The 23,946-nt window shown below is 43.4% G+C and overlaps 1 protein-coding gene across 5 annotated transcripts in view; it reads left to right on the top strand.

The window, feature by feature from the left end:
- STIM2 (stromal interaction molecule 2) overlaps positions 1-23,946 on the top strand; it is a 276,251-nt gene that overhangs the window by 226,640 nt on the left and 25,665 nt on the right. For all 5 annotated transcript variants that reach the window (XM_033947951.1, XM_033947961.1, XM_033947944.1 and 2 more), the window contains 2 exons: positions 9,416-9,516; positions 12,588-12,826. In XM_033947951.1, coding sequence (XP_033803842.1) covers positions 9,416-9,516; positions 12,588-12,826 — 340 coding nt within the window. The remainder of the gene's footprint in view (positions 1-9,415; positions 9,517-12,587; positions 12,827-23,946) is intronic.

Raw genomic sequence — 23,946 nt, 5'->3', positions numbered from 1 at the left:
TATCCATGAGCTCTGGGAGGACCCAATACATACCCTGGCTTAAAATATAGGCTTGATGATACCTATAAAAGTTTGGAAAATTTACCCCACCCTCCACAATTGATTTTTGTAAAGATACTAAGGCAATTCTAGGCATTTTACCTAGCCAAACAAATTTTGTAAGAATACCATTTAACTTTTTATAAAAAGGACCCCTGAAATAAAACTGATATCATACTCATTTGATAACAAACCACAGGCAATATCATCATTTTAATAGTTTGGACTCTCGAAAAAAAAGCCTCAACTTAATTTCATATGCAGACGGCAATCCAATGAGTTTTTCAGCCGTTCTTAATCTGTATCATGGGCAAAAAACGCCACTACTTCTCAAAATGTAGTCTTTCAAAATGGGGACATATTTCACCACTGTGCACAGGGAACAGGAGAAAGAACCTTAAGGAAGGTTTCACTTATCTTCACAGCTGTTGTTAAAGACCAGGATTGCGATCCAAAAACGTAACGATCTTCAAATGCTTGTGTCTAATCTTTCCTCCAAAGTATACAGATTGAGATCTTTAAGTATGTCCCCATAAGTCTTATCACAAAGACCACACACCATTTTAGTAGCCTTCCTCTGGACTGACTCCATCCTTTTTATATCTTTTTGAAGGTGCGGCCTCCAGAATTGTACACAATATTCTAAATGAGTTCTCGCCAGAGTCTTATACAGAGGCATCAATACCTCCTTTTTCCTACTGGCCATACCTCTCCCTATGCAACCTAGCATCTTTCTAGCTTTCGCCGTCACCTTTTCAACAGGTTCGGCCACCTTAAGATCATCACATACAATCACACCCAAGTCCCGCTATTCCGTCGTGCACATAAGTTCTTCACCCCCTAAACTGTACCATTCCCTCGGGTTTTTGAAGCCCAAATGCATGACCTTGCATTTCTTAGCATTAAATTTTAGCTGCCAAATTTCAGACTATTCTTCAAACTTTGCTAAGTCTTTCTTCATGTTATTCACACCATCCAGCATGTCTACTCTATCACAGACTTTGGTGTCATCCGCAAAGAGCCAAATCTTACCCAACAATCCTTCAAGCAATAACATTTATAAAAATATTAAAAAGAACAGGCCCAAGAATGGAACTTTGAGGCATATCACTGGTAACATCCCTTTCCTCAGAGCGATCTCCATGATCACTACCCTCTGTCACCTTTCTCTCAACCAGTTCCTAACCCATAAGAAGTTGCCACTGGTAGGTCAGACCAGTGGTCCATCGTGCCCAGCAGTCCGCTCCCGCGGTGGCCCCCAGGTAAAAGAACAGTGCCCAGAGACCAGCCCTACCTGCATACGTTCCGGTTCAGCAGGAACTTGTCTAACTTTGTCTTGAATCCCTGGAGGGTGTTTTCCCTATAACAAACTCCGGAAGAGCGTTTTAGTTTTCCATCACTCTCTGGGTGAAGAAGAACTTCCTTACATTTGTACGGAATCTGTCCCCTTTTAACTTTAGAGCGTGCCCTCTCGTTCTCCCTACCTTGGAGAGGGTGAACAACTTGTCTTTATCTACAAAGTCTATTCCCAGCCTATCACTTTGGGACCCATCCCAAGGGCACTCAGTTTATTTATTAGACATCAGTGTGGAACACTATCAAAGGCTTTACTAAAATCTAAATACACCACATCTAGCGCACATCCTCTGTCCAATTATCTGGTCATCCAGTCAAAGAAATTTATCAGATTTGTCTGACAAGACCTACCTCTAGTGAATCTATGTTGCCTCCGGTCCTTTAATCCACAGGATTCCAGAAACTTGACCATTCTCTGTTTTAAAAGCATTTCCATTAATTTGCTTACCACAGAAATCGGACTTATCAGCCTGTAATTCCCTACTTCTTCGTTACTTCCACTTTTGTGGAGAAGGGACCAAATCCGCCCTTCTCCATTCCTCCGGTACCACTCCCGACTCTAGAGGCTTATTGAAAAGGTCAGTCAGTGGAGCTGCTAGAACTTCCCTAAGTTCCTTCAGCACTCTAGGATGTACACCATCCAGCCTCATCACTTTGTCTACCCTTTTTTTAGCTAGCTTCTCACGAACACAACCCTCTGAAAATCAATCAAGGTCTATTTCTTCTCCATCCCTATTCACGTTTGTCTCCCGCTCCCAGAGCTTCAGCCATGAACACAAAGCAGAAATATATGTTAAGCAATTTGGCCTTTTCTTTATCAGCTTCTACATATTCCTCCCCTTCACCTTTGAGTCTCACAATGCCACTTTTGCACTTCTTCCTATCTCTAATATATCTAAAAAAAATCTTGGCTCCCCGTTTTACCATGTCAGATATTTTTTCTTCCATTTGCATCTTTACTTTCCTGACTACATGACCAGCCTCTCTTAACTTTTCCAGATATTTTTGCCTGTCTTCCCCTTTCTGCAATCTTTTTTAGTTTATGAAAGCTAACCTCTTATTCCTTACCTTCTCAGCTACTACTTTTGAGAACCAAAGCGGCCTTCTTTTCCTCTTACTTTTACTTACTTGCCTAACAAAAAGGTTTGTTGCCCTTACAATGGTTCCTTTCAGTTTTGCCCACCACATTTCCACTCCTTCTAGACATTCCCACCCAGACAACAATTCCTTGATGTTAACCCCCCTCTATGCTGATGATATTCATTTAATCGTCACAGTGGATTGTAATATAATATGTAAAACTTTGATTGTAACTACAAAAAGGTGGTATGTCATGTCCCATACCCTCTCCTGCCCCCATCCCTTTCCCTTATTAGGACCAGTGCCAGGCAATTCAAACTTTGAATTCTTGCTTGGAGGAATCACCCATATTGTTGAGGTAACATAAACATAAGTTAAATGCAGAAGAGAGACTGTTGCTGTGGCTCAGCAGGCAAAAAAATCCTTTAGGATTATTGCTGGTAATATCTAGAGTGGCTCTACAGCCTAAATTGGTGATAAGCTTATTGGAGGTATACTTGGATGATCAACTAACAGCAAGCAGTTGGATAAATTTAATGAGTTAATAATCCTTCCTGTCTTAAACATATACACACAGCCAGGCAGACACACCTGAGAAACTAGCTGGCTAAATCTTCAAGCTGCTTTTTTTGGCAATTGCACTCCTGCTTTGAATACTCTCAGACCTTGCTTTTTGGGAAATGGATTTTTAACAAAGTATATGCTTATATGCTAACTTCTAGGACAGTGTTCTTCAACCTTTTTACACCTATGGACCGGCGGGAAAAAAAAAATTATTTTGTGGACCAGCAAACTACTAGGACTGAAATTTAAAAACCCCGTTTCCGCCCCGTCTCCGTGAGCTCGGTCCTCGCAAACCATCTGATCCCATCCGCACAAGCCTCAGTTATGATTTTATACTGAATGTATTTTATTAAAGTATAAAAAGAAACAATATTCTGTACAATTGTCTTTTTATAAATACAAATAATACAGAACCCCTGTCTCCCCTCCCCTTCACATATATTCCCTCTACTATCAAGAAAACTGAATAAGCCAAATTATTACAGAATGCTACACAGAAATTTCATGCTAACAGAATACCACAGTCACACATAGCAGGAATAGGGTTAGGGGAGTGCAACTAGGGCAACTGCCCCCCTGGTCAGAGAGAGCCCTAAGCCACTGCCTGGACTTTGCAGTTCCCAGTTATGTCTAACACCAGCTCTAGCAGGATATATATTTCAAATCTGATATATTCTAATCACAAAATAGAAATAAAATTATTTGTTTCTACCTTTTGTTGTCTCTGGTTTCTGCTTTCATCTTCTCTTTACGCTCTTCCTTCAAGCGTCTGCCCTCTCTGTCTCTTCAATCCAGCATCTGCCCCTTCCATCTACTGTCTTACCTCTCCCCCTTCCATATGGTATTTGTATTCTTTCTATGCCCCTCTCCCCTTTCCATCCAGCCTATGCTCCTCTCTCCTTTTTATACGATTCATTCCAGCTTCACTGCTCTCTGCATTTTTATCTCTCCTACACCAGATCTAGCATCTTTGTCCCTCTCAATTTCTCTGCTGACCCCCCTTCCCATCTCATTCCTGTCTCTCCCCTTCCCCTCCTCTAATCTCCCTGCCAGCTGTTTCCTTCCTTTTTTTCTTCTCCCTTCCCTCCTCCTCCTGTCCAGCAGTAACTCTCTTCCCTTTCCTTTCCCTCCTCCCCTCCCAGCAGCATCTCTCCTTATCCCTCTCCAGGTCCAGTAGCAGCTGTCCCTTTTTCCCCTTGCCCAGCAGCTTTCCAGACTCATTTCCCTCCTTCCCTCCCAGCAGCATCTCTCCTTATCCCATTCCAGGTCCAGTAGCAGCTGTCCCTTTTTCCCCTTGCCCAGCAACTTCCCAGACTCCTTTCCCTCCTCCCCTCCCAGCAGCATCTCTCCTTATCCCAATCCAGGTCCAGTAGCAGCTGTCCCTTTTTCCCCTTGCCCAGCAGCTTTCCAGACTCATTTCCCTCCTTCCCTCCCAGCAGCATCTCTCCTTATCCCATTCCAAGTCCAGTAGCAGCTGTCCCTTTTTCCCCTTGCCCAGCAACTTCCCAGACTCCTTTCCCTCCTTCCCTCCCAGCAGCATCTCTCCTTATCCCAATCCAGGTCCAGTAGCAGCTGTCCCTTTTTCCCCTTGCCCAGCAGCTTCCCAGATTCCTTTTCCTCCTCTCCATTCAAAATTACATTACCCTCATAATACCAAAGCCATAAGCTGTGTTCTCCTATTTAATACCACTCTCCTTGCCAGCATGTATTTCCCCATACCAGTTATCACAGGCCCCACAGGAAATCCTTACCACACAGATCTTGATACCTTAGGCCAGGGGTCCCCAAAGTCCCTCCTTGAGGGCCAAATCCAGTCGGGTTTTCAGGATTTCCCCAATGAATATGCATTGAAAGCAGTGCATGCACATAGATCTCATGTATATTTATTGGGGAAAATCCTGAAAACCCAACTGGATTCGGCCCTCAAGAAGGGAATTTGGGGACCCCTGCCTTAGGCCTATCCCTATCACCCCCCCAACACACACACACCCCATAGCCTCAAAATGGCACTGGTAAATGCAAGATCTGTAAACAACAAAGATACTATACTAAATTAACTCTTCACAGACCATAACTGGGACATCTTCCTAATTACCGAAACCTGGCTCAGAGATAATGATGGAACTACCCTGGGTATGCTGTGTTCTCTAGGATACCAAGCAATAGCTTGCTCATAACCTATACTAGAGGTGGAGGTGTAGCCACTATCATTAAGTCCAACCTCAACCCAAGACTGATGGACGCCATCATACTAGATGCGCTAGAATGCCTCACCTTCTCAGTCGGTCACAACGGAGACCTAATCTTCACCTTGATATACAGAGCACTGCACTCTTCAATGGCCATCCTAGATGACCTACTATCCATCCTTAGCAAACAGGTCATCATGTACAACCAAATCATCATACTTGGAGGCTTCAACTTTGCAAGCCACCCACATGGGTCCGGAGCCCCAGCAGACTTCATCACTTCACTATCGGACCTAGGCTTCCAACAAATGGTCCCATTGCTACATCCTAGACCTAATCTTTATTCAAAAAGACACTTTGCTCACCGCACAAACCCTAGCCTGTACCACCAAACCAGTACCCTGGTCTGATCACCATTTGATCACATTCAGTCACACCTACACAACAAAGCAACCGTCAACCAGGAAGCAACCCCAACATAAGATAATATACAACAACGACACAGTCAACCTAGAGTATCTCTCCACAGGCCTTTCTAACCTAGCGGGAGCATCAAAAACAAATTCTCAATCTGTTGACAAAGCTGACATGGATTGGCTCACTGAGGTAAAAACCCTATATGAAGGGCTAGCTCCAGTCAAAGAGATCAATACTACCCTCTCAAATATTCCTCCCCCTGGTTTACCAATGAATTAAGAACTAAGAAAAGAGAACTAAGGAAAGCGGAAAGGAAATGATACAAATCCAGACTTAAGTGACAGGTCCAAATAGAAGGAACTGCATGAAGAATATAAAAAAAGCCACCCTAGAGGCTAAAAAGAGGTACTACTCTGAAACACTATTAAAGACCTCCAATAGATCAAAAAAACTTTTCTAACAAACAAAAAGGATACTCACAACATCACAAGAAGATAAATCAGTACCTTAATACTGAACTCGAGAGCGAAACGCTCTGATTACTTCACTGACAAAGTAGACAAAATACGGTCCCACCTTGACTCTGTCACGCTACAGACATTGTCTCCCTGTGAGTAAGACAAAACAACTAAAACCACAACTGGAAACCTAACTAACTTCAAAACCATCTTCTGCGGCATCACTAGGATACTAGACACAATTCGCCCTTCCGGCTCCAACCTGGACCCCTGTTTGCCACACCTCCTAGTGGCAGTGAAAGATGCCTTTGTAGACGCCATCCTTCCTCTTATCAACGGGTCTCTACAAACAGGCATAATGCCTGCAAACTGGATGTCGGCAGTCATCAGACAGATCTTGAAAAAACCCACACTGCACCCTAACGTGTCTGGCAACTTTAGACCTGTCTCCAACCTACCCTTCCTCTCCATGATCATGGAAAAAGCAGTGTTAAATCAATTACACTCCTTCATTGACAAACAAAGCGCCCTATCTGCCTTCCAAATTAAACTAAACCAAACTAAACCTTACGTTTATATACCGCATCATCTCCACAGAAGTGGGGCTCGACACGGTTTACAGGAATTAAAAAAGAAGGGAACTCCAATGGAAAGAGGAAGGGAAATTGGTAAACAGAGGGAAAAAGGGGGACTTAGAATAATGGAGATGGAGGGAGTTACATTTTGGAGAAAAGCCAGGTTTTCAAATGTTTTCTGAAGTGTTGGAGGGAGGTCGAACTCCGGAGATGGGCAGTAAAGCTATTCCACAGCTCGGTGATCCTGAAGAGGAGGGATGTTCCAAGTTTTCCTGTTTGGGATATGCCTTTTAAAGAGGGGAAGGATAGTTTGAAATTTTGAGTGGATCTGGAGGAGTCCGGACTCGAGGAGAGCCAAGATAGTGGAAAGAGGGGAGGAAGGATGCCGTGGAGAGATTTGAAGGCTAGACAGGCGCATTTGTAGTGAACCCTGAGGATGACTGGGGAGCCAATGAAGCTTAGACAGAAGCGGGGAGACATGGTCGAATTTGCTTTTTGCAAAGATTAGTTTAGCTGCGGTGTTCTGAATCCTTTGAAGTCTGAGAAGACTTTTCTTTGTTAGGCTTAGGTAGATGGAGTTGCAGTAATCTAGTCTGGATAGAATAATGGATTGAACAAGGACAGCGAAATGTTGTTGGTGAAAGCAGGATCTGACTTTTCTTAGCATGTGAAGATTGAAAACCCATTTTTTTACTAGGGAGTTGATGTGGTCGTTGAAGGACAATGTGGAGTCAATGGTGATTCCCAGAACTTTGCTAGAGTGCTCAAGCTGCAGATTGTTGCCAGAGGATAGAGGGATGAGGGTGGGTAGCTGATCTAATTTTGGGCCGAGCCAAAGTAGTTTTGTTTTGGTCTCATTTAGTTTCATTTGAACGGTGAGAGCCCAGGATTGGAGATTTGTTATACAAGATGAGATGTTATCCGAGAGGTTGGTGAGGTTAGAGTCGGTCTCGAGAAGGACAAGGATGTCGTCGGCGTAGGTGTAAAGTGTCTCCGAGGTGGATAGTTGGAGGAGTTTCAGAGAGGACATATAAACATTGAAAAGAATCGGGGATAGGGGTGAACCCTGGGGGACTCCGCAGATCGGTTTCCAAGGGGAGGATGAGGTTCCATTCATGTTAACGAAGTAGGAGCGGGAACGTAAGAATTTTGAGAACCAATCTAAGACTGTGGAATTTATGCCAATTTCAGAAAGTTGGAGGATGAGTATGTCATGATGGACAATGTCGAAAGCTGCAGAAAGGTCAAATTGAAGAAGGACAGCGAACTTGTTGCAGAAGTGAAGTTGTTGGACCTTTGAAATTAAAGAGGCTAAAAGGGATTCAGTGCTGAAGTTGGGTCTGAATCCATGTTGGTAGGGTAGGAGAATGGAGAATCTCTCAAGATAGGACGAGAGCTGGGTGGCTATGATGGACTCCAGCATTTTGGTCAGGAGAGGAATGTTAGCTATTGGGCGATAGCTGGAAGGAGTGGAGGGGTTTAGATCAGATTTTTTCAATAGAGGGGATAGGGCAATGTGTCCCATTTCAGTAGAGAATAGGCCTGAGAGCAGGGCAGAATTTATAAGTTTGGTGAGAGATGAGATGGCTTGTGCTGGAATATTCTCATATAAGTAGGAGGGGAAAGGATCCAAGGTACTGGATTCAGGAAATTCCACAGTATTGAAACAGTCCTTTTCAACATCATCGACGACTGCTGAAAATTCATGGACAAGGCTAATGATGTCCTTCTGGTGCTGGTGGATCTCAGTGTAGCATTCGACACTATTGAGTTTCTCTCTGAAATTTGAATCCAAGACATTGTGCTGCAATGGTTCTCCTCTTTCCTGAATAACAGATCCCAAAGCGTTTTGCTCAATGATGCACTATTGAAAACCAATCAATTACGGTATTCCGCAGGGAGCTCTACTATCCTCCCTGTTATTTAATCTGTACGTTAGACCTGTCCTAAACATAGCCCGCAAATATCAAATACAGATTCACTTCCTACTGCTGAGAGAATCCTGTGATGGCCAGATTGCGAAACTCCTAAATTGCCTCTCAGAAATTATAAACTGGATGTCCGTTAACAAATTACAACTAAACACCTCCAAAACGGAACTCCTTTGGATTCGCAAAGAATGCTGCAACCGCGCCCATCCCTCGCTGCACTGGGACTTTACTGCAAAAGACCAAGCATACAGCCTAGGAATAGAGATCAAATAGATAATAACAAAAGTGTTTTTTAGATGATGTAGTCCTAAATAGGAATCTGATTGAATGGACAAGAGAAGAGTCACTTCTTGTCATTTTTAGCTCAAGACAACAGGAGAACCCCCTTCCCTAAAAAAAATATAATAATAATAATGATAATAATTTTTGTCTGTGTTAAAAACAATGTACACTCTTTATGATACTACCCCTAGCATAAATATTTTTTTTAATTCCTTTAAATGATGTTGGATGCTGTTAGCCCAATAAGCTGTGAATTAAACTACCAATATCAATTTGAGAGTTGGCTGTCAGTGCATGCAAAATTGATGAAAGCTTGTCATTTTAAAAGATGCATTTTGATGAAGATATCTGTAATCTTGTGTCATGATTTTATTTGCATGGTACTGTTAAAAATATGTTTTGTGTCTTGTTTTAGGGCTTAATTAACCCATAGGAGATATATTAAATTAGAACAATTAAATTGTATACCCATAGAGTTCAGGTGTTTTGTTTACTATAAAAACTTTTTTTCCCTGCATTTCTAGGCAGAAAAGATAAAAAAGAAGAGAAGCACTGTCTTTGGGACATTACATGTAGCACACAGCTCGTCCCTGGATGAGGTGGACCATAAAATTCTTGAAGCAAAGTAAGAGCATAAATAGCCAATCATTGGTCATTCAGAGGCACCTGTTTGTGCATGTCCTTTAAAAACATGAGGTCACCAAGAAAATGCAGGGCTTTTGTTTTGTTTTTATTAATTCATTGTATGTAAAGACGTGAAGAAAAATGAAATCATGTAGACTCTGAACAGGAAATTTTCATTTTCCTGTCTTCATACAACTTCAGGCTTAGGGGTCTGGCAAATAATAATAGGTTCTTGTACAGTCCCACTCTATTCCTGAACTATTGGGTTATTTTCTTATGGTCTCCAGTCAGCTTATAGTGAGCTCATTATACAGAGTCTTGAGCCCCTCCCCTCTTACCTCAGGACTGCCCTCCAGGAGTCCAGTTTTTTCTTTCAAGCCAGACTGTAGGAGCTTGTCTTTTCTGCTCATGTTTATTTTTCTTTAACTTAAGTATTTTTCTTTGCAAATTCCACCCTTGTGCTGCAGAGGTTCTCCAAGGGGACAGCTCTGGCTGTGGGAGATCACAGATTTTGCGTAAAGTCTGTTTCCAGGGGATTGGCTGCCAGTCAGTGCACCCTATGGACAGCCTGCAAGTCAGTTCGGGGCTCAGGAGACCTTTCCCATGGGAGCTGGCTCATCCTAGGTTCGTCTGCTAGTAGATCTGAGTACAGGCTGCATGGCTTCATGGAGGTGCACCCAGGATTGGAGCCAACTGTGTCCCTCTACCAAGCCACGTCCGCGTGGGTGTCTGGTGGTGGCGGAGGTCTCCTGCCATTGGTATCCGGCCAGTGGAGCAGTCAAAAGACCAACAGTCCAGTTTTCATGCTTGCAGAGGATCTCCCTGTTAACTGTTTCAGCTTCCATTGCAGCAATTCACAGCATCGAATGGCACAGTGAGTATAGAGCTCACAGTCTGTCACAGCGATTTTGTGAGGTCCTTGAAAGTGGTTTGTGGGCAGTTTGGGAGTTAGCCCTAGTCCCCCAACCTCTAAAATTGCCACTTGGGGGGGGTTCTTTTGAAAATTGCTCGGTGGCCATCTTGTATTTTTCTTAATTGGAATTTAAAATTATTTTTTTGCCTTTATAAGCTTTGTTTTTACAAGAAAATCACTCAGATGAAGTTCCCAAGGCAGGATACTTCAGATTCATGCCTTATTTGCGGTGGATGGATATTGGGAGGGCAGCCGTGTTCCACATGCACTGAGGCGTGAGAGGGTGTGTGTGAAATTTCAGCGGCCCAAGTACCCTCCACCTCTGAATGGGGTCCTGCTTCTGATTCTGGCCGGGGAACCCAAAAAATTTGAACGCGGGCCCTGAGGATGGCACAGTCGTTCCCACTAAGAGCAGTTGTGCTTCGTCAGCCAAACTTCATTAGTCCTGCAAACATGTTAAGGGTCCACAGGGCATTCAGCTGCATCATGGAACACTGGGGCGTCCTATGTTAGACCTCATGGTGTCGGCAGGCAACAAGAAAGCGGACCAGTTTTTCAGCTGCTGTTGAGAGGCCAGCAGTGAGGGCCTCAATGCTCTGGTTCAACCCTGGCCGAGGGAGGGTCTTCTGTATGTCTTCCTTCCGTGGCCTATGATAGGCCGGCTGTTGAGAAGAATAGTGACCCACAGTAGTCGGGTGATTCTCATTGTGCCTGTGGTACGCCGATCTGGTGTGGCTGCAGCTTGACTGGGGATTCAGACTACCCTTGTCATCCTCGTCTCCTCATACAGAGCCCAATTGCATTTCAGGACCTGGACCACTTTGGTCTTACAGCCTGGCTATTAAGCACGTGGCCTTAGTTCGCAGGGGCTACTTTTTGGCCTTGATTGCCACCCTTCTCCATAGTAAGACATTGTCCACAGTGGCAGCCTATGTGAAAGCTTGTAGATGTTATCAGGCATAGTGCATCCAGAAACTTGAGGTTCCATTGGTTCCCCATGTTCTGGAGTTCCTCCAGGACAGTCTGGCAAAAGGCCTGGATGTGGCTTCTCTCAGGGTACAGCTTGCTGGTCTTTCCTGTCTAGGCCCCAAACCTCTGAGAGGCTCCTTAGCCGCTCATCCGAATGTTGTTTGTTTCTGAGGGGTACGATGAGGCTTTGGTCTCCCCTGCCGTCGCCTTATCCATTATGGAATTTCAACCTGGTCTTTTTGCTCTTTTGCATGTCTGCTTTATGAGTCTCTGAAATGTGCAACCATAATGGATCTCACAGTCAAGTCTGTCTTTCTGGTGGCCATTACCACCACCTGTAGGGTTTCTGAGCTTCAGGCTCTTTCCTGATGGGATCTCTTTTTGTGTATCATGGATTCTGGTGTGATTCTGCTCACTATTTACCAGATTGATGTGGTAGCCAAGCCGGATTCTGCTTTTTGGTACTTCCGTTTTGGCAGCAGTCTCATCAGTCCCACACTGACTCTACGGGATTGCTCTGTTACGTCTCACTAGTCCAAGAATAGAGTGGGATTGTGCAAGAACGAAAGATTAATTTCTTACTTTTGCTAATCTTTCTTGTAAATCCACACTATTCCTTGAACTCGCCCTGGAAACTGCTGATTCGCTGACTTGTCTGCCTTTACAAGTACTAGTAAGCTGGATTTCTGATTTACTGACCAGCCTTTCTAAGAGTGCCATCTGTATGTGTTTAGCACTTTGTCTTGGGGGTCCCTTGTCCCAGTGCCCCCGTCGGTGCAAGCTATATCTCTTTATAGCACTGTTATTTTTATTGTTCAGGTTCCTGATGTTTTAATGACCTGTTGCAATTGTTCAGAAATTGTTCTGGTTTCATGTTATGAGCAGATTAAACTTATTGATCAGGGAGTATCCCCATACCTCTCTCTTTTGCCTGTTGGTCAGGGAGTATCTCCATACCCCTCTCTTTTGCCTTTGTCCTCTATTAGGTGTTTCTGGTTGCTTTGTCACAAACTGGATTCCTGGAGGGCAGTTCTGAGGTAAGAGGGGAGGGGCTCAAGACTCTATAATAAGCTCCCTATAAGCTGTCTGGCAACCATAGGAAAATAACCCGCTAGTCCAGGAATAGAGTGTGGATTTACAAGAAAGAAGATTAGCAAAGGTAAGAACCTAATCTTTAGTTCTTTTTCTAGGAAAGCACTCTCCGAACTGACTACTTGTTTGCGAGAACGTCTATATCGCTGGCAGAAGATTGAGAAGTTGTGTGGCTTTCAAATTGTACATAACTCAGGATTGCCAAACCTGACTTCTACACTTTATTCAGAACACAGTTGGGTGGTGATGCCTCGAGTCTCAATTCCACCTTATCCTATTGCAGGTGGGGTGGATGATTTAGATGAAGACACACCTCCAATAGTTTCACAGTTTCCTGGTATGTAATATCTTACTGCTAACAAAAAGTAAGGCAAAAGCTACATTTTGCATAAAAATTAACTTTTTGTTTTTAGTTTTCCTTGGCTATTGTATTAATGCTAGCTTTCGCTAAAGGTAAGTTGAATGCTATCCAGCAGTGCCAACACAGTATGCTAACCAAAAGCTTTTTAGGAAAAACTTAAAGGTCCCCATTTGCAGATAGAACAGTATTCCTCAGTTAAGATTTTTGCTGAGAACAAAGAATACTTTCTTTAACCAATGCAGTTAAGTTCTGAAAATCAGTCCAGAAACTTTCATTGCAGATTCAGTTCAAAGTTTCCATAGTAGCTGGTAGTGCTGCCCGATTCACGATTCGAATTGGTTCACCGATTCGAATCAGGTGGATCAATTCGAATTGGTTCGTTTTTGTAAAAAACCGGACTTACCGATTCATCCCGATTAAAGTTCATTCTTTTTTCACTGCCGGCCGCTGGACTCGTTCCCATCTAATGTAACTTCTGGCTTTGCAAAACCGGAAGTTAGATCAGAAGAAACAAAAGGAGGTGGGAGCGTCAAGAGGGAGCGAGCAGACCTCGTGCAGCGGACCAGTCAGAAGCAAAGGGTATTTTTGGGCTGTCTCCGCATTTCTCCTCTCTTCCCCGCGATTCCACATCCAGCCAAGTAAGTAATGGAACCGGCAGGGAGGGCTGAGAATCGGCAGGAGGTGCTCAGAATCGACGGGGGGGGGGGGTGAGAATCGGCAGGGGGGGCAGAGAATTGGCAGGGGGGCTGAGAATCGGCAGGGGGTACTCAGAATTGGCAGGGAGTGCTCAAAATCGGCAGGGGGGCTGGTGAGTCTTGGGGGCTGGGGATGGAAATTGAAATCGGCAGGGGGGCTGGGGATGGAAACTGAGAATCGGAATGAGGACTTGTGAGCAGTGTTCCCTCTAAGCGGGCGGGTGTTGTGAGCAAACTTTTTTCACTGTGAGCTAAAAATATCGGGCGCCAGCAAGTTATGAGCCAAATAAATATGTTGCTTTCTACCACAGAACTTCCTTACGTTTGTATGGAATCTATCCCCTTTCAACTTTAGAGAGTGCCCTCTCGTTCTCCCTGCCTTAGCTACTAAGTCTATTCCCTTCAGTACCTTGAATGTTTCTATCATGTCCCCTCTCAATCTCCTCTGCTCAAGGGAGAAGAGGCCCAGTTTCTCTAATCTTTCGCTGTACGGCAACTCCTCCAGCCCCTTAACCATTTTAGTTGCTCTTCTCTGGATCCTTTCGAGTAGTACCGTGTCCTTCTTAAAGTACCAGTGCTGGACGTAGTACTCCAGGTGAGGGCGTACCATGGCCCGGTACAGCAGCATGATAACCTTCTCTGTCTCTTCAGTCCAGCATCTGCCCCTTCCATTCACTGTCTGTCTTTCCCTGCCATCTCTCCTCCTGCCCCCCCCACCCCCCAATTTGGTCTAGCATCCATCATCTTCCTTCTGTTCCCCTCATGGTCTGGCATCTCTATCCTTCCCTCCCCCCTGTGGTTTTTAGCATATCTCTCTTCTCATTTCCTCCACTCAGATCTGATCATTCTCTGCTCTCTCTTCCCTTTTCTTCTCTGGTCTTCCTTCTCTATTTTCTGCCTCCATCTAAATTAAATTCTTTCTTACTATTTAGTCCCATTTCCCTCTTTTCACTGTGTCTACACACAGCTTGTCACCCCTTTCCCTTACCCCTCCATTATCTTACTATTTTCTTCCCCCTTTATTTATCTCCTCCTTCCATCCAGTATGTGTTCTTTCCCCACTTCCATTCAGCATCTGCTCTCCCTTCTCAACTGACATCCATCTGCCTTCTGCTCTCTCTCCCTTCTTCTCACTTCCATCATCTGTCCCCTTCTCTCTCTCTCTCATCTCCTCCATTCCATCATCTGCCCCTTCTCTCTCTCTCTCTCTCTCTCCCCCCCCCCCCAACTTCCATCATCTGCCCCCCTTCCCCTCACCTTTGTGGGTCACTTTCTTTCCCCTGAGGGTGGCTCATGTCACAGGGGAAGCTTTGGCCGAGCAGAACCGCTTGATTGACAGTGGAACTTACTTGATTGATGTCGATGCTGGGGCCCGTTGCCGTTTGAAGGAAAAAAAAAAAGGTGGAAAAAAGGAACCTGTAAAGGCGAGAGGAAGGGAAACCTCCAGGACAGCTGCTTTTTGCCCTCCTTCAGCGGCCCAAGAGTTCAGACCAGCAGCGGCAGCTCTGTATGCTTTTAACTTCGGCACAGAGCTGCCCCTAATCAATAGTTTAGCGCGGTTTCATGAGGCAGCCTCGGGGCCTTTGATAGCCGGCCCGCTTCGATGATGCGATGTGGGCCGGCCTAGCAAAGGCCCCGAGGCTGCCTTATGAAACCGCGCTAAACTATTGATTAGGGGCAGCTCTGTGCCGAAGTTAAAAGCATACACAGCTGCCGCTGCTGGTCTGGAGGTGCGGAGACAAGGCAGGAGGCAAACGCGGTGGAAGGCAGGAGTCCCGGCGAAGGCAGGAGTCCCGGCACAGCGACTGCAACAGGAAGTTGCAAGTCAGTTGACGCCGGCCTTTCGTTGCGGCGGGGACCGAATCCTTCGCGGACCGGCAAGATTTTGTTTGCGGACCGGCGGTTGAAGAACTGTGCTCTACACTGTGTGCGCTGTGACGAGAAACTTGTGCGCTGCGAGGTAATATTTTGAGCGCCAGCGTACCCCAGCGCAGCTTAGCGGGAACGCTGCTTGTGAGTCTTGGGGCCTGGGGATGGAAGCTGAAATCAGCAGGGGGCTAGGGATGGAAGCTCAGAATCGGCGGGGGGGGGGGGGGGGGGGCTGGGGATGGAAGCTCAGAATCGGCAGGGGGGCTGGGGATGGAAGCAGAGAATCAGCAGGGGGGCTGGTAAGTCTTGGGGGCTGGGGATGGAAGCTGAGAATCAGCAGGGGTGCTGGTGAGTCTGGGGGGCTGGGGATGGAAGCTGGGAATTTTTTATATGATATTGCCTTGGTTAAATAAAATGTTTTAACTTAAAAAGCTGTGTCATTAACAGTGAATCGAATCTAAAAATCGATTCAACAGGGTGAATCGAATTGAAATATTTTTCTATGAATCGGGCAGCACTAGTAGCTGGAATACCAAACTTTGAGAAACATCTGGTTCTGAAGTTGCAGTACCACAAACCAAACCAAAGGAAAAAACCAGGGTCCAACTCTCTGCAGTGAAAAACAATCCAGAACAAACAAAACAAAAACTGCAGATTTTGTACACGATGCAGGCAGTCTTTATTGAGACAAGTTAATCTTTTGATTAAAAACCTTTAACCAGGTAAGGGACCCAACACGGTCCGTGTTTCGGACTAACCTTCGTCAGGGGTCCACTTTTGATAAAAGGGGAAAATTATCAAAAGAGAAAAGAGCCTTGGACAAGTAACGATAGTTGACACGCTAGGAGGACCGCCAGAGACCGTGTTGGGTCCCTTACCTGGTTAAAGGTTTTTAATCAAAAGATTAACTTGTCTCAATAAAGACTGCCTGCATCGTGTACAAAATCTGCAGTTTTTGTTTTGTTTGTTCTGAAGTTGCAGTATTCATCACCTCCAAAGAAGCCAAGAGATGTACACTCTCCCAAGCAATATCAGCTGGCCCCAGCATATTCTTCTAGCTGAAAGACCATCAGCTGATACTTTCTCAACCCCAACCAAAATGATTCAAAGTTGAAATTGGATAAGCTGCATATTGGTAAATCATCTAGGCAGTTCATAATAACACAAGTGATAAAGCAGAAACAAATTACAGTATTTCATAAGCTAAGAAAGAGCAACCAGAATAAGCTCTATTGTTGTAGATCCCAGATCTCAGTAGAACAAAGAGTAGACCAAGCAAGCGTAGTATAATGGAAAACTTTAATCAAAATAGACCATATGCCTGACAAAGCCACGTTTCACCGAAGGGCTGTTTCAGAAGAAACAAAAACACAAAAACCAGAGAGATATAACTTTAAACTATCCCTCTCAGTAATTAGTGTGGAGACCTCCTGCTTGACTGTTGGTATTACTTTGTTTGTCCAGAGAGAAGTGGTTGTTAGAGAATGACATGGGGACAAATTTTTCCCCTTCCCAGTGAGTTCTTTTCCTGTCCCTGGCCTATTTCTGCAAGCTCTGTCCTCAACTGCACAAGCCTCAAACACTTTAAAATCATAAGTGTTCAAGACTTGTGCAGTTAAGGCAGAGCTTACAGGAATGGGACAGGGGCAACGACAAAACTTGCAGGGACAGGACGCTTGAGGCTTGTGCAGTTGAGGACAGAGCTTGCAGAAATAGGCCAGGGACAGGAAAAGAACTCACTGGGAAGAGGAAATTTGAGTTCCTGCGAGGACAGGGAAATATTTGTCCCCGTATCATTCTCTAGTGGTTGTTAAGCTTTAACCTCTCTGGAAATAATTTAATTTGGTGGCATTTTGACAGCTACCGAGAGAGCTAGTTTAAAGTTATACCTCTCTTATGTCGGGGATAAGGCTTCTAGGCTGGCAGCGTGCAGTTGCTGCACCCACCTGGCCTTTCCTTTCCTCTACTTACGTGGGCAGGATCAGCGGGCGGTGGTTGAAATAAAGGTAACGAATCGGGGAGGGGGGGGGCGGGGGTTGTATTCGCTACATAGGACGCACCCGTTTTTCCACCCACTTTTTATGGGGGGAAAAAAAGTGTCCTATGGAGCAAAAAATATGGTATTTCCTTAGATTACTCCAAAGGCTGTCACCTCTTAACTTAATCCTATACCCTCTCATTGCAGAGTTTCCTTTCAAATGAAATACTCAACTCATGCACATTTACAATTACATAGGTATTTAAATGTCTCTATCATATCTCCCCTCTCTCGCCTTTCCTCCAAAGTATACAGATTGAGATCTTTAAGTCTGTCCCCATATGCCTTTTGATGAAGACCACATACCATTTTAGTAGCCTTTCCCTGGACCAACTCCATCCTTTTTATATCTTTTTGAAGGTATGGCCTCCAGAATTGTACACAATCCATATTGTTTTATCATTAAAGAGATTGTGTATAGAGCGGATCATCTTTAGTTTTAAATAAAAGTATTTACTGATTTTGGAAGAAAATTGAGAATGAAAGTTAAGGTCAGGCTCAAAAACTATCCCGAAATTTTGAACTGATAAGTGAAATTTGAGTGTCATTAATAAGAAGAGGATTTGAGATTCTATGATATCTTTTCATGGAGAAACAAGGGCTTTCGTTTTATTAGGATTCAATTTCAGCTTTAGTTTTCAGCCATGCAGCAAGCATATAACGTTTCACATGAATTTGTGCTCCTCACTTGAAGCTGCTGTAGCTGTTTTTGTGAAAGGGAAATGCTGTCTTTTTGTGATTATAATTTAAGTGGTTTACATATTACATACAGGTACTTATTTTGTACTTGGGGCAATTGAGGGCTATGTGACTTGCCTGGAATCACAAGGAGCGGCAGTGGAAATTGAACTCAGTTCTCAACCCACTACACAAATCATTAGGCCTCTATTCTACGAGTATTTGTACCTTACTCAGGCTAAATAATGTATCGGATTCCAGCCAGGTAGGGACTCCAAACATGACAATGGAAGACGCTGAGGAAGCTCCAGGAGATGGAACAGTGTTATACAATAGAAGCTGAGGGAAGACTAGTGGGTAGAATTTAATTTTTCCTTTCTTTTCCCCTTAATAACATTCAATATACTGTATAATAAAGGGTAAATTAAACAACAACAAAAAAAACCACCTAGTCAAAAGATCTTGCAGCAGAGCAATAATCTAGGTAGATGCAATGTCAAATTATGAGCACAGATTTTATTTGTAAAGACATGAAGTTCTATCTTGGCTGCAAAACACAAATTTGGCACTTTTGATTTACGCTCCCCACATCATCAAGCACAGGTTACATAGAAACATAGAATATGATGTCAGAAAAGGGCCTACGGCCCAACAAGTCTGCCCACTCAAAGAACCCTCCCCTCTAAATTCTTCTTTGAAGTGAGCCCACGTGTTGATCCCATTTGATCTTAAAGTCAGTCACGTTGTTTGACTTTCATAACTGCGCAGTTGATCAGTGTCTTTCTCACCTCAACAAAGTAGCAGTGTTAGGAGCATCTCTATCAAATTTGAAGTTTTTAAAAATATATTTTCATTGTGAGCTACAAACCTTGATATCATAGTACAACATCAGTTTCATTATCCATTGTTTGTCACAAATCATACTTCCCAGTTTGATCTCAATCGGACTTTTGATCGAATCATAGCATCAAAACCATCTTGGCTTCCTTGGTAGATTATCTGTCCAATTATTTAGTGTTGGAAAGAATGCACTTATATTACATTTTGATTTAAGTAGTGCATTCGATTCGGATGACCACGATATCTTGATCGAATATTTAGCCGCTATAGGAATTTCTGGCCGAGTTTTGAACTGGTGTGAGGGTTTTCTGAATAATCACACCTTTCAAGTTTTTAGTGAATAAGTTTATCCCAAAAAGTGGACTAATACTTGAGTTCCTCAGAGGTCACCACTTTTCCTTTTCTTTTTAATCTGTATATGGCATCGCTGGGAAGAAAACTATCTGAATTGAATTTACAAACATACATTTATGCTGATGTCATTACAATTGTCATGCCCATTATTTTGTTGTCCTCAGAGACAATAATTCATGTAACTTCCATATTCAATCTTGTAGATAATTGGGCTAAAGATTTCAAACTTGAATTGAATGCAGAAAAGACAAATGTCATCCTTGCAAGTCCATCTAATAAAATTATGGAGACCTCTTTAGTGATAAATGGAATAGATTATACCATCAGCCCCACAATAAAAATCACTCTAGATCAGGGGTAGGCAATTCCAATCCTCGAGAGCCGGAGCCAGGTCAGGTTTTCAGGATATCCACAATGAATATGTATGAGATGGATTTGCATGCACTGCCTCCTTGAGATGCAAATCTATCTCATGCATATTTATTGTGGATATCCTGAAAACCTGACCTGGCTCCAGCTCTCGAGGACTGGAATTGCCTACCCCTGCTCTAGATAAATCCTTAACTTTTGAAGCTCATACTGATATTCTAATCAAAAAACGTTATTATACTCTCTGGAAATTACTCTCATTAAAATCATATTTTGATTTTTGGTCCTTCAAATTGCTGGTTCAATCCCTCATGTTGAGCACATTAGATTACTGTAATATAATTTATTTAGGATCATATAAAAAAACTATTAGGAAATTAAGAATTGACACCCCTCCTGAAATGCCCTGTTTAGCTTTGGTCATTCAGCGGCACTATGAAGGCCTAGGTCATTTAGAAATACGTCCAAAACCCATTTTCATTATCGGCACTTGGACGTATTTTGACAAAGTTCGTCCAAGTGCCGACTTAGGCCGGTTTATGGACATTTTTCTCTTTCGATTATGAGCCCCATACTGTATATCAGACCCAACATGGTCTGTGTTTCAGTTATCTTTGCCTTCATCAGGGGTCCTCATATTGCATGATAATAAAATTTTATTTATAACCCCTAATCCTTGACAGTTCAGAGTGGTTTATATCAAGAAGATCTACCAGATAAATAAGTCTTCACAGATCTTCTAAATATTTGCTAGGAGATTGAATTCAGAAAAAACCAGTTATAGTTTTGCTCCAAACACCAGCCCGATAAGATAAAGTTTTGACCATAAATCTTTTTGAAATGCACCTTTTAATGTTGGAAATGAGAATAAAGAGATTCCTTGTTTAGGACGAGAATATACAGGGAACACAAAATGATTACAGAGATAAATAGGAATAAGTCCAACCAACGTCTTATAACATAAACATGCAAATTTAAATATAATTCTAGCCTAGACTGGCAACCAATGTAATTTTCTGTAATATGGACATGATCGGATTTTTTTCAATCCATATATCAAATGTACAGCGCTATTTTGAATGATTCTTTGTGTTGTGTTTCATGTTTTTTTTTTTCTCTTTTTCACAGTTGTGGTCCTGCAGTTCTTTTATTTCCCAATATTGAATCATTTGATTTAACCTTCTGCCCAGTGTGCCGCTGCAGCAAAAACACAGCAAACAGGATGCTAGGAATTATTAGGAAAGGGATCAAGTTTTATTCAAATTTCATAAGTTTAATAAGACCATGGTTTGAAACGTTTGATTAAAAAGCAAGTTAAACAACTTGGTCTCCATCAAGGGCTGTACTCTTAGTCCATTGAGTTTCCAGTTTTTTCATAAGCTATTTTTCCTACAATATGAAAAAACTGGAAACTTGGGAGTCTGTTTATCTGACATTCATAGATAGCTTTTTGGCCAATTGCAAGCTCCTGATGAACATAAGAACATAAGAAACGCCTTCACCGAATCAGACCTTTTTGGTCCATCTAGTCCGGTGACCCGCACACGCGGAGGCCAAGCCAGGTGTTCCCCGATGAAACCTGTTTACCCGTATCCATTGATGTGATTTGCAAGAAGGTGTGCATCCAACTTGCCCTTGAAACCCAGAATGGTGGTCTCTGTCACAACCTCCTCCGGGAGAGCATTCCAAGCGTCCACCATTCGCTGCGTGAAACAGAACTTCCTGGTATTTGTCCTGAACCTGTCGCCTCTCAACTTCAATCCATGACCTCTTGTCTGATTCACATTTGACAATGTGAATAACGATGCTTCTTGCTCTATTTTGTCGAATCCTTTTATTATCTTATAAGTCTCTATCATATCCCCTCGCAGTCTTCTCTTCTCAAGGGTAAATAAGCCCAGTTTCCTGAGGCGTTCTTTGTAGCTCAAATTTTCCATACCTAATACTAGCTTTGTAGCTCGCCTCTGCACCCTCTCCAGCAGGGTCACATCCTTCTTTAGGTAGGGAGACCAGTGCTGGACACAGTACTCCAGGTGCGGTCTGACCATTGCTCTGTAAAGCGGCATTATGACGTCCGCCGATCTACTCGTGATTCCCTTCTTTATCATGCCCAACATCCTGTTTGCCTTCTTCGCCGCCGATGCACACTGCGCCGACGGCTTCAGGGTCCTGTCAATCAGTATCCCCAGATCCCTTTCTTGTTCGCTCTTGCCCAATGTTACACCTAACATTTTATATTCATGTTCCTTGTTTTTCCTTCCCAGGTGCATCACTTTGCATTTCTCTACATTAAACTTCATCTGCCACTTTTCCGCCCATTTCCCTAGCTGGTTCAAATCTCTTTGGAGTTCTTCAATGTCCATTAGTGACCCTACTGTCCGGCATACTTTCGTGTCATCTGCAAACTTGATTATATTACTCGTTGTTTTCTCTTCCAGGTCATTTATGAAGATATTGAACAAAATGGGCCCAAGAACCGAGCCCTGGGGCACACCGCTTGTCACTTTTTCCCAGTCCGAGAACTTCCCATTTATGCTTACCCTCTGCAATCTGTTCTCCAGCCATCTACCTATCCATCTTAGGATGTCCCCCTTTATTCCATGGCATTCAAGTTTTCTCATAAGCCTCATGTATGGGACCTTGTCGAATGCTTTCTGAAAGTCCAAGTATATTATGTCCACCGGATCTCCTCTATCGATGTGTTTGTTCACCTTCTCAAAAAATTGTAGCAAGTTCGTCAGACATGACTTTCCCTTTCTGAAGCCGTGTTGACTGGTTTTCATCAGATCATGATTATCCAAATGTTGCACTATATTATCCTTGATTAGTGCTTCTACCATCTTCCCAGGAACCGACGTAAGACTCACAGGTCTATAGTTGCCTGGTTCACCTCTCGATCCTTTTTTGAAGATTGGGATGACATTTGCTATCTTCCAGTCGTCTGGTATTTGACCTGTTCTGATTGTCAAATTTGCAAGGGATTGTAATAACTCTCCTATTTCTACCTTAAGTTCTTTTAGGACTCTTGGGTGAATTCCATCCGGTCCAGGGGATTTGTCACTTTTTAGTTTGTCGATCTGATTGTATATCATGTCCAAGTCCACATTCACTGTGGTGAGGCTATCCTCATCTTCTCCCTTAAATACTTTCTCTGCTTCGGGCAGTAATGTAGTGTCCTCCTTGGTAAAGACAGACGCGAAGAATGAATTTAGCCTATCAGCAATCTGTTTATCTTCCTTAATGCACCCTTTTCTTCCTTGGTCATCTAGAGGGCCCACTGCCTCCTTAGCTGGTTTTTTCCCTTTTATGTATCTAAAGAAGGGTTTGAAGTTTTTGGCTAACTTTTTCTCATAAACCTTTTTGGCGTCTCTTACCGCCTTGTGACAATTCTTTTGGTCGACCTTGTGACTGTTCCAGGCCTCCGTTGTTCGCGTTTCCATTTTTTGAACGAGTTCCTCTTGTCCCTTACCGCATCCTTCACCCCTTTTGTTAACCAAGCTGGTTCTCCTTTGTACTTATTTTTCCTTCCTTTGGATATCCGCGGAATGTAGAGATTCTGCGCTTCGGTGATGGTATTTTTTAGTAGAGACCATGCTTGATCAACCGTTTTGATTTCGGCTGTCCTTTTCCTGAGCCGTTTTTTAACCATGACTCTCATGCTGTCGTAATTTCCTTTTCTGAAGTTAAAGGTTTTGGTTTGGGTCTTGGTTCTTTTTTCCTTCCTGATGCCAATTTTAAAATTGATCATGTTATGATCGCTCATTCCCAGGGGGACCGTGACTTCCACGCCTGTTGTTCTTCCAGTTATGCCATTAAGGACTAAGTCCAAAGTTGCGGTCCCTCTTGTCGGTTCTTCCACCATTTGCTCTAGGAAGCAGTCTCCTATTATTTCCAGGAACTTTACTTCCCTTCCGCAGTTTGAGGTTCCTAGGTTCCAGTTTATCCCCGGAAAGTTGAAGTCTCCCATGATTGTTATGTTACCTGTTCTTATTTCATGGGTGATTTCCTTTATCATTTCTGCATCTGCTTCCTCCGTCTGTGCTGGGGGTCGAATAGAGGCCAATTTTTGTGTCTGCTTCGTTACGTCTAGGGATCTTTATCCAGAGGGAATCCAGTTTTTCTTTTCCTTCCGTCTTCCCTTCTCCGATAGACTCTATTCCTTCTTGGACATACAGGGCAATACCTCCCCCTTTTTGCCCTATTCTATCTCTTCTGTATAATTTGTATCCTTGCAGTACTGTGTCCCATTCATT

The sequence above is a fragment of the Geotrypetes seraphini genome, chromosome 1, assembly GCF_902459505.1.
Source record: "Geotrypetes seraphini chromosome 1, aGeoSer1.1, whole genome shotgun sequence".
Classification (NCBI taxonomy): Eukaryota; Metazoa; Chordata; class Amphibia; order Gymnophiona; family Dermophiidae; genus Geotrypetes; species Geotrypetes seraphini.
This window is presented reverse-complemented; position numbering and strand designations above follow the sequence as displayed.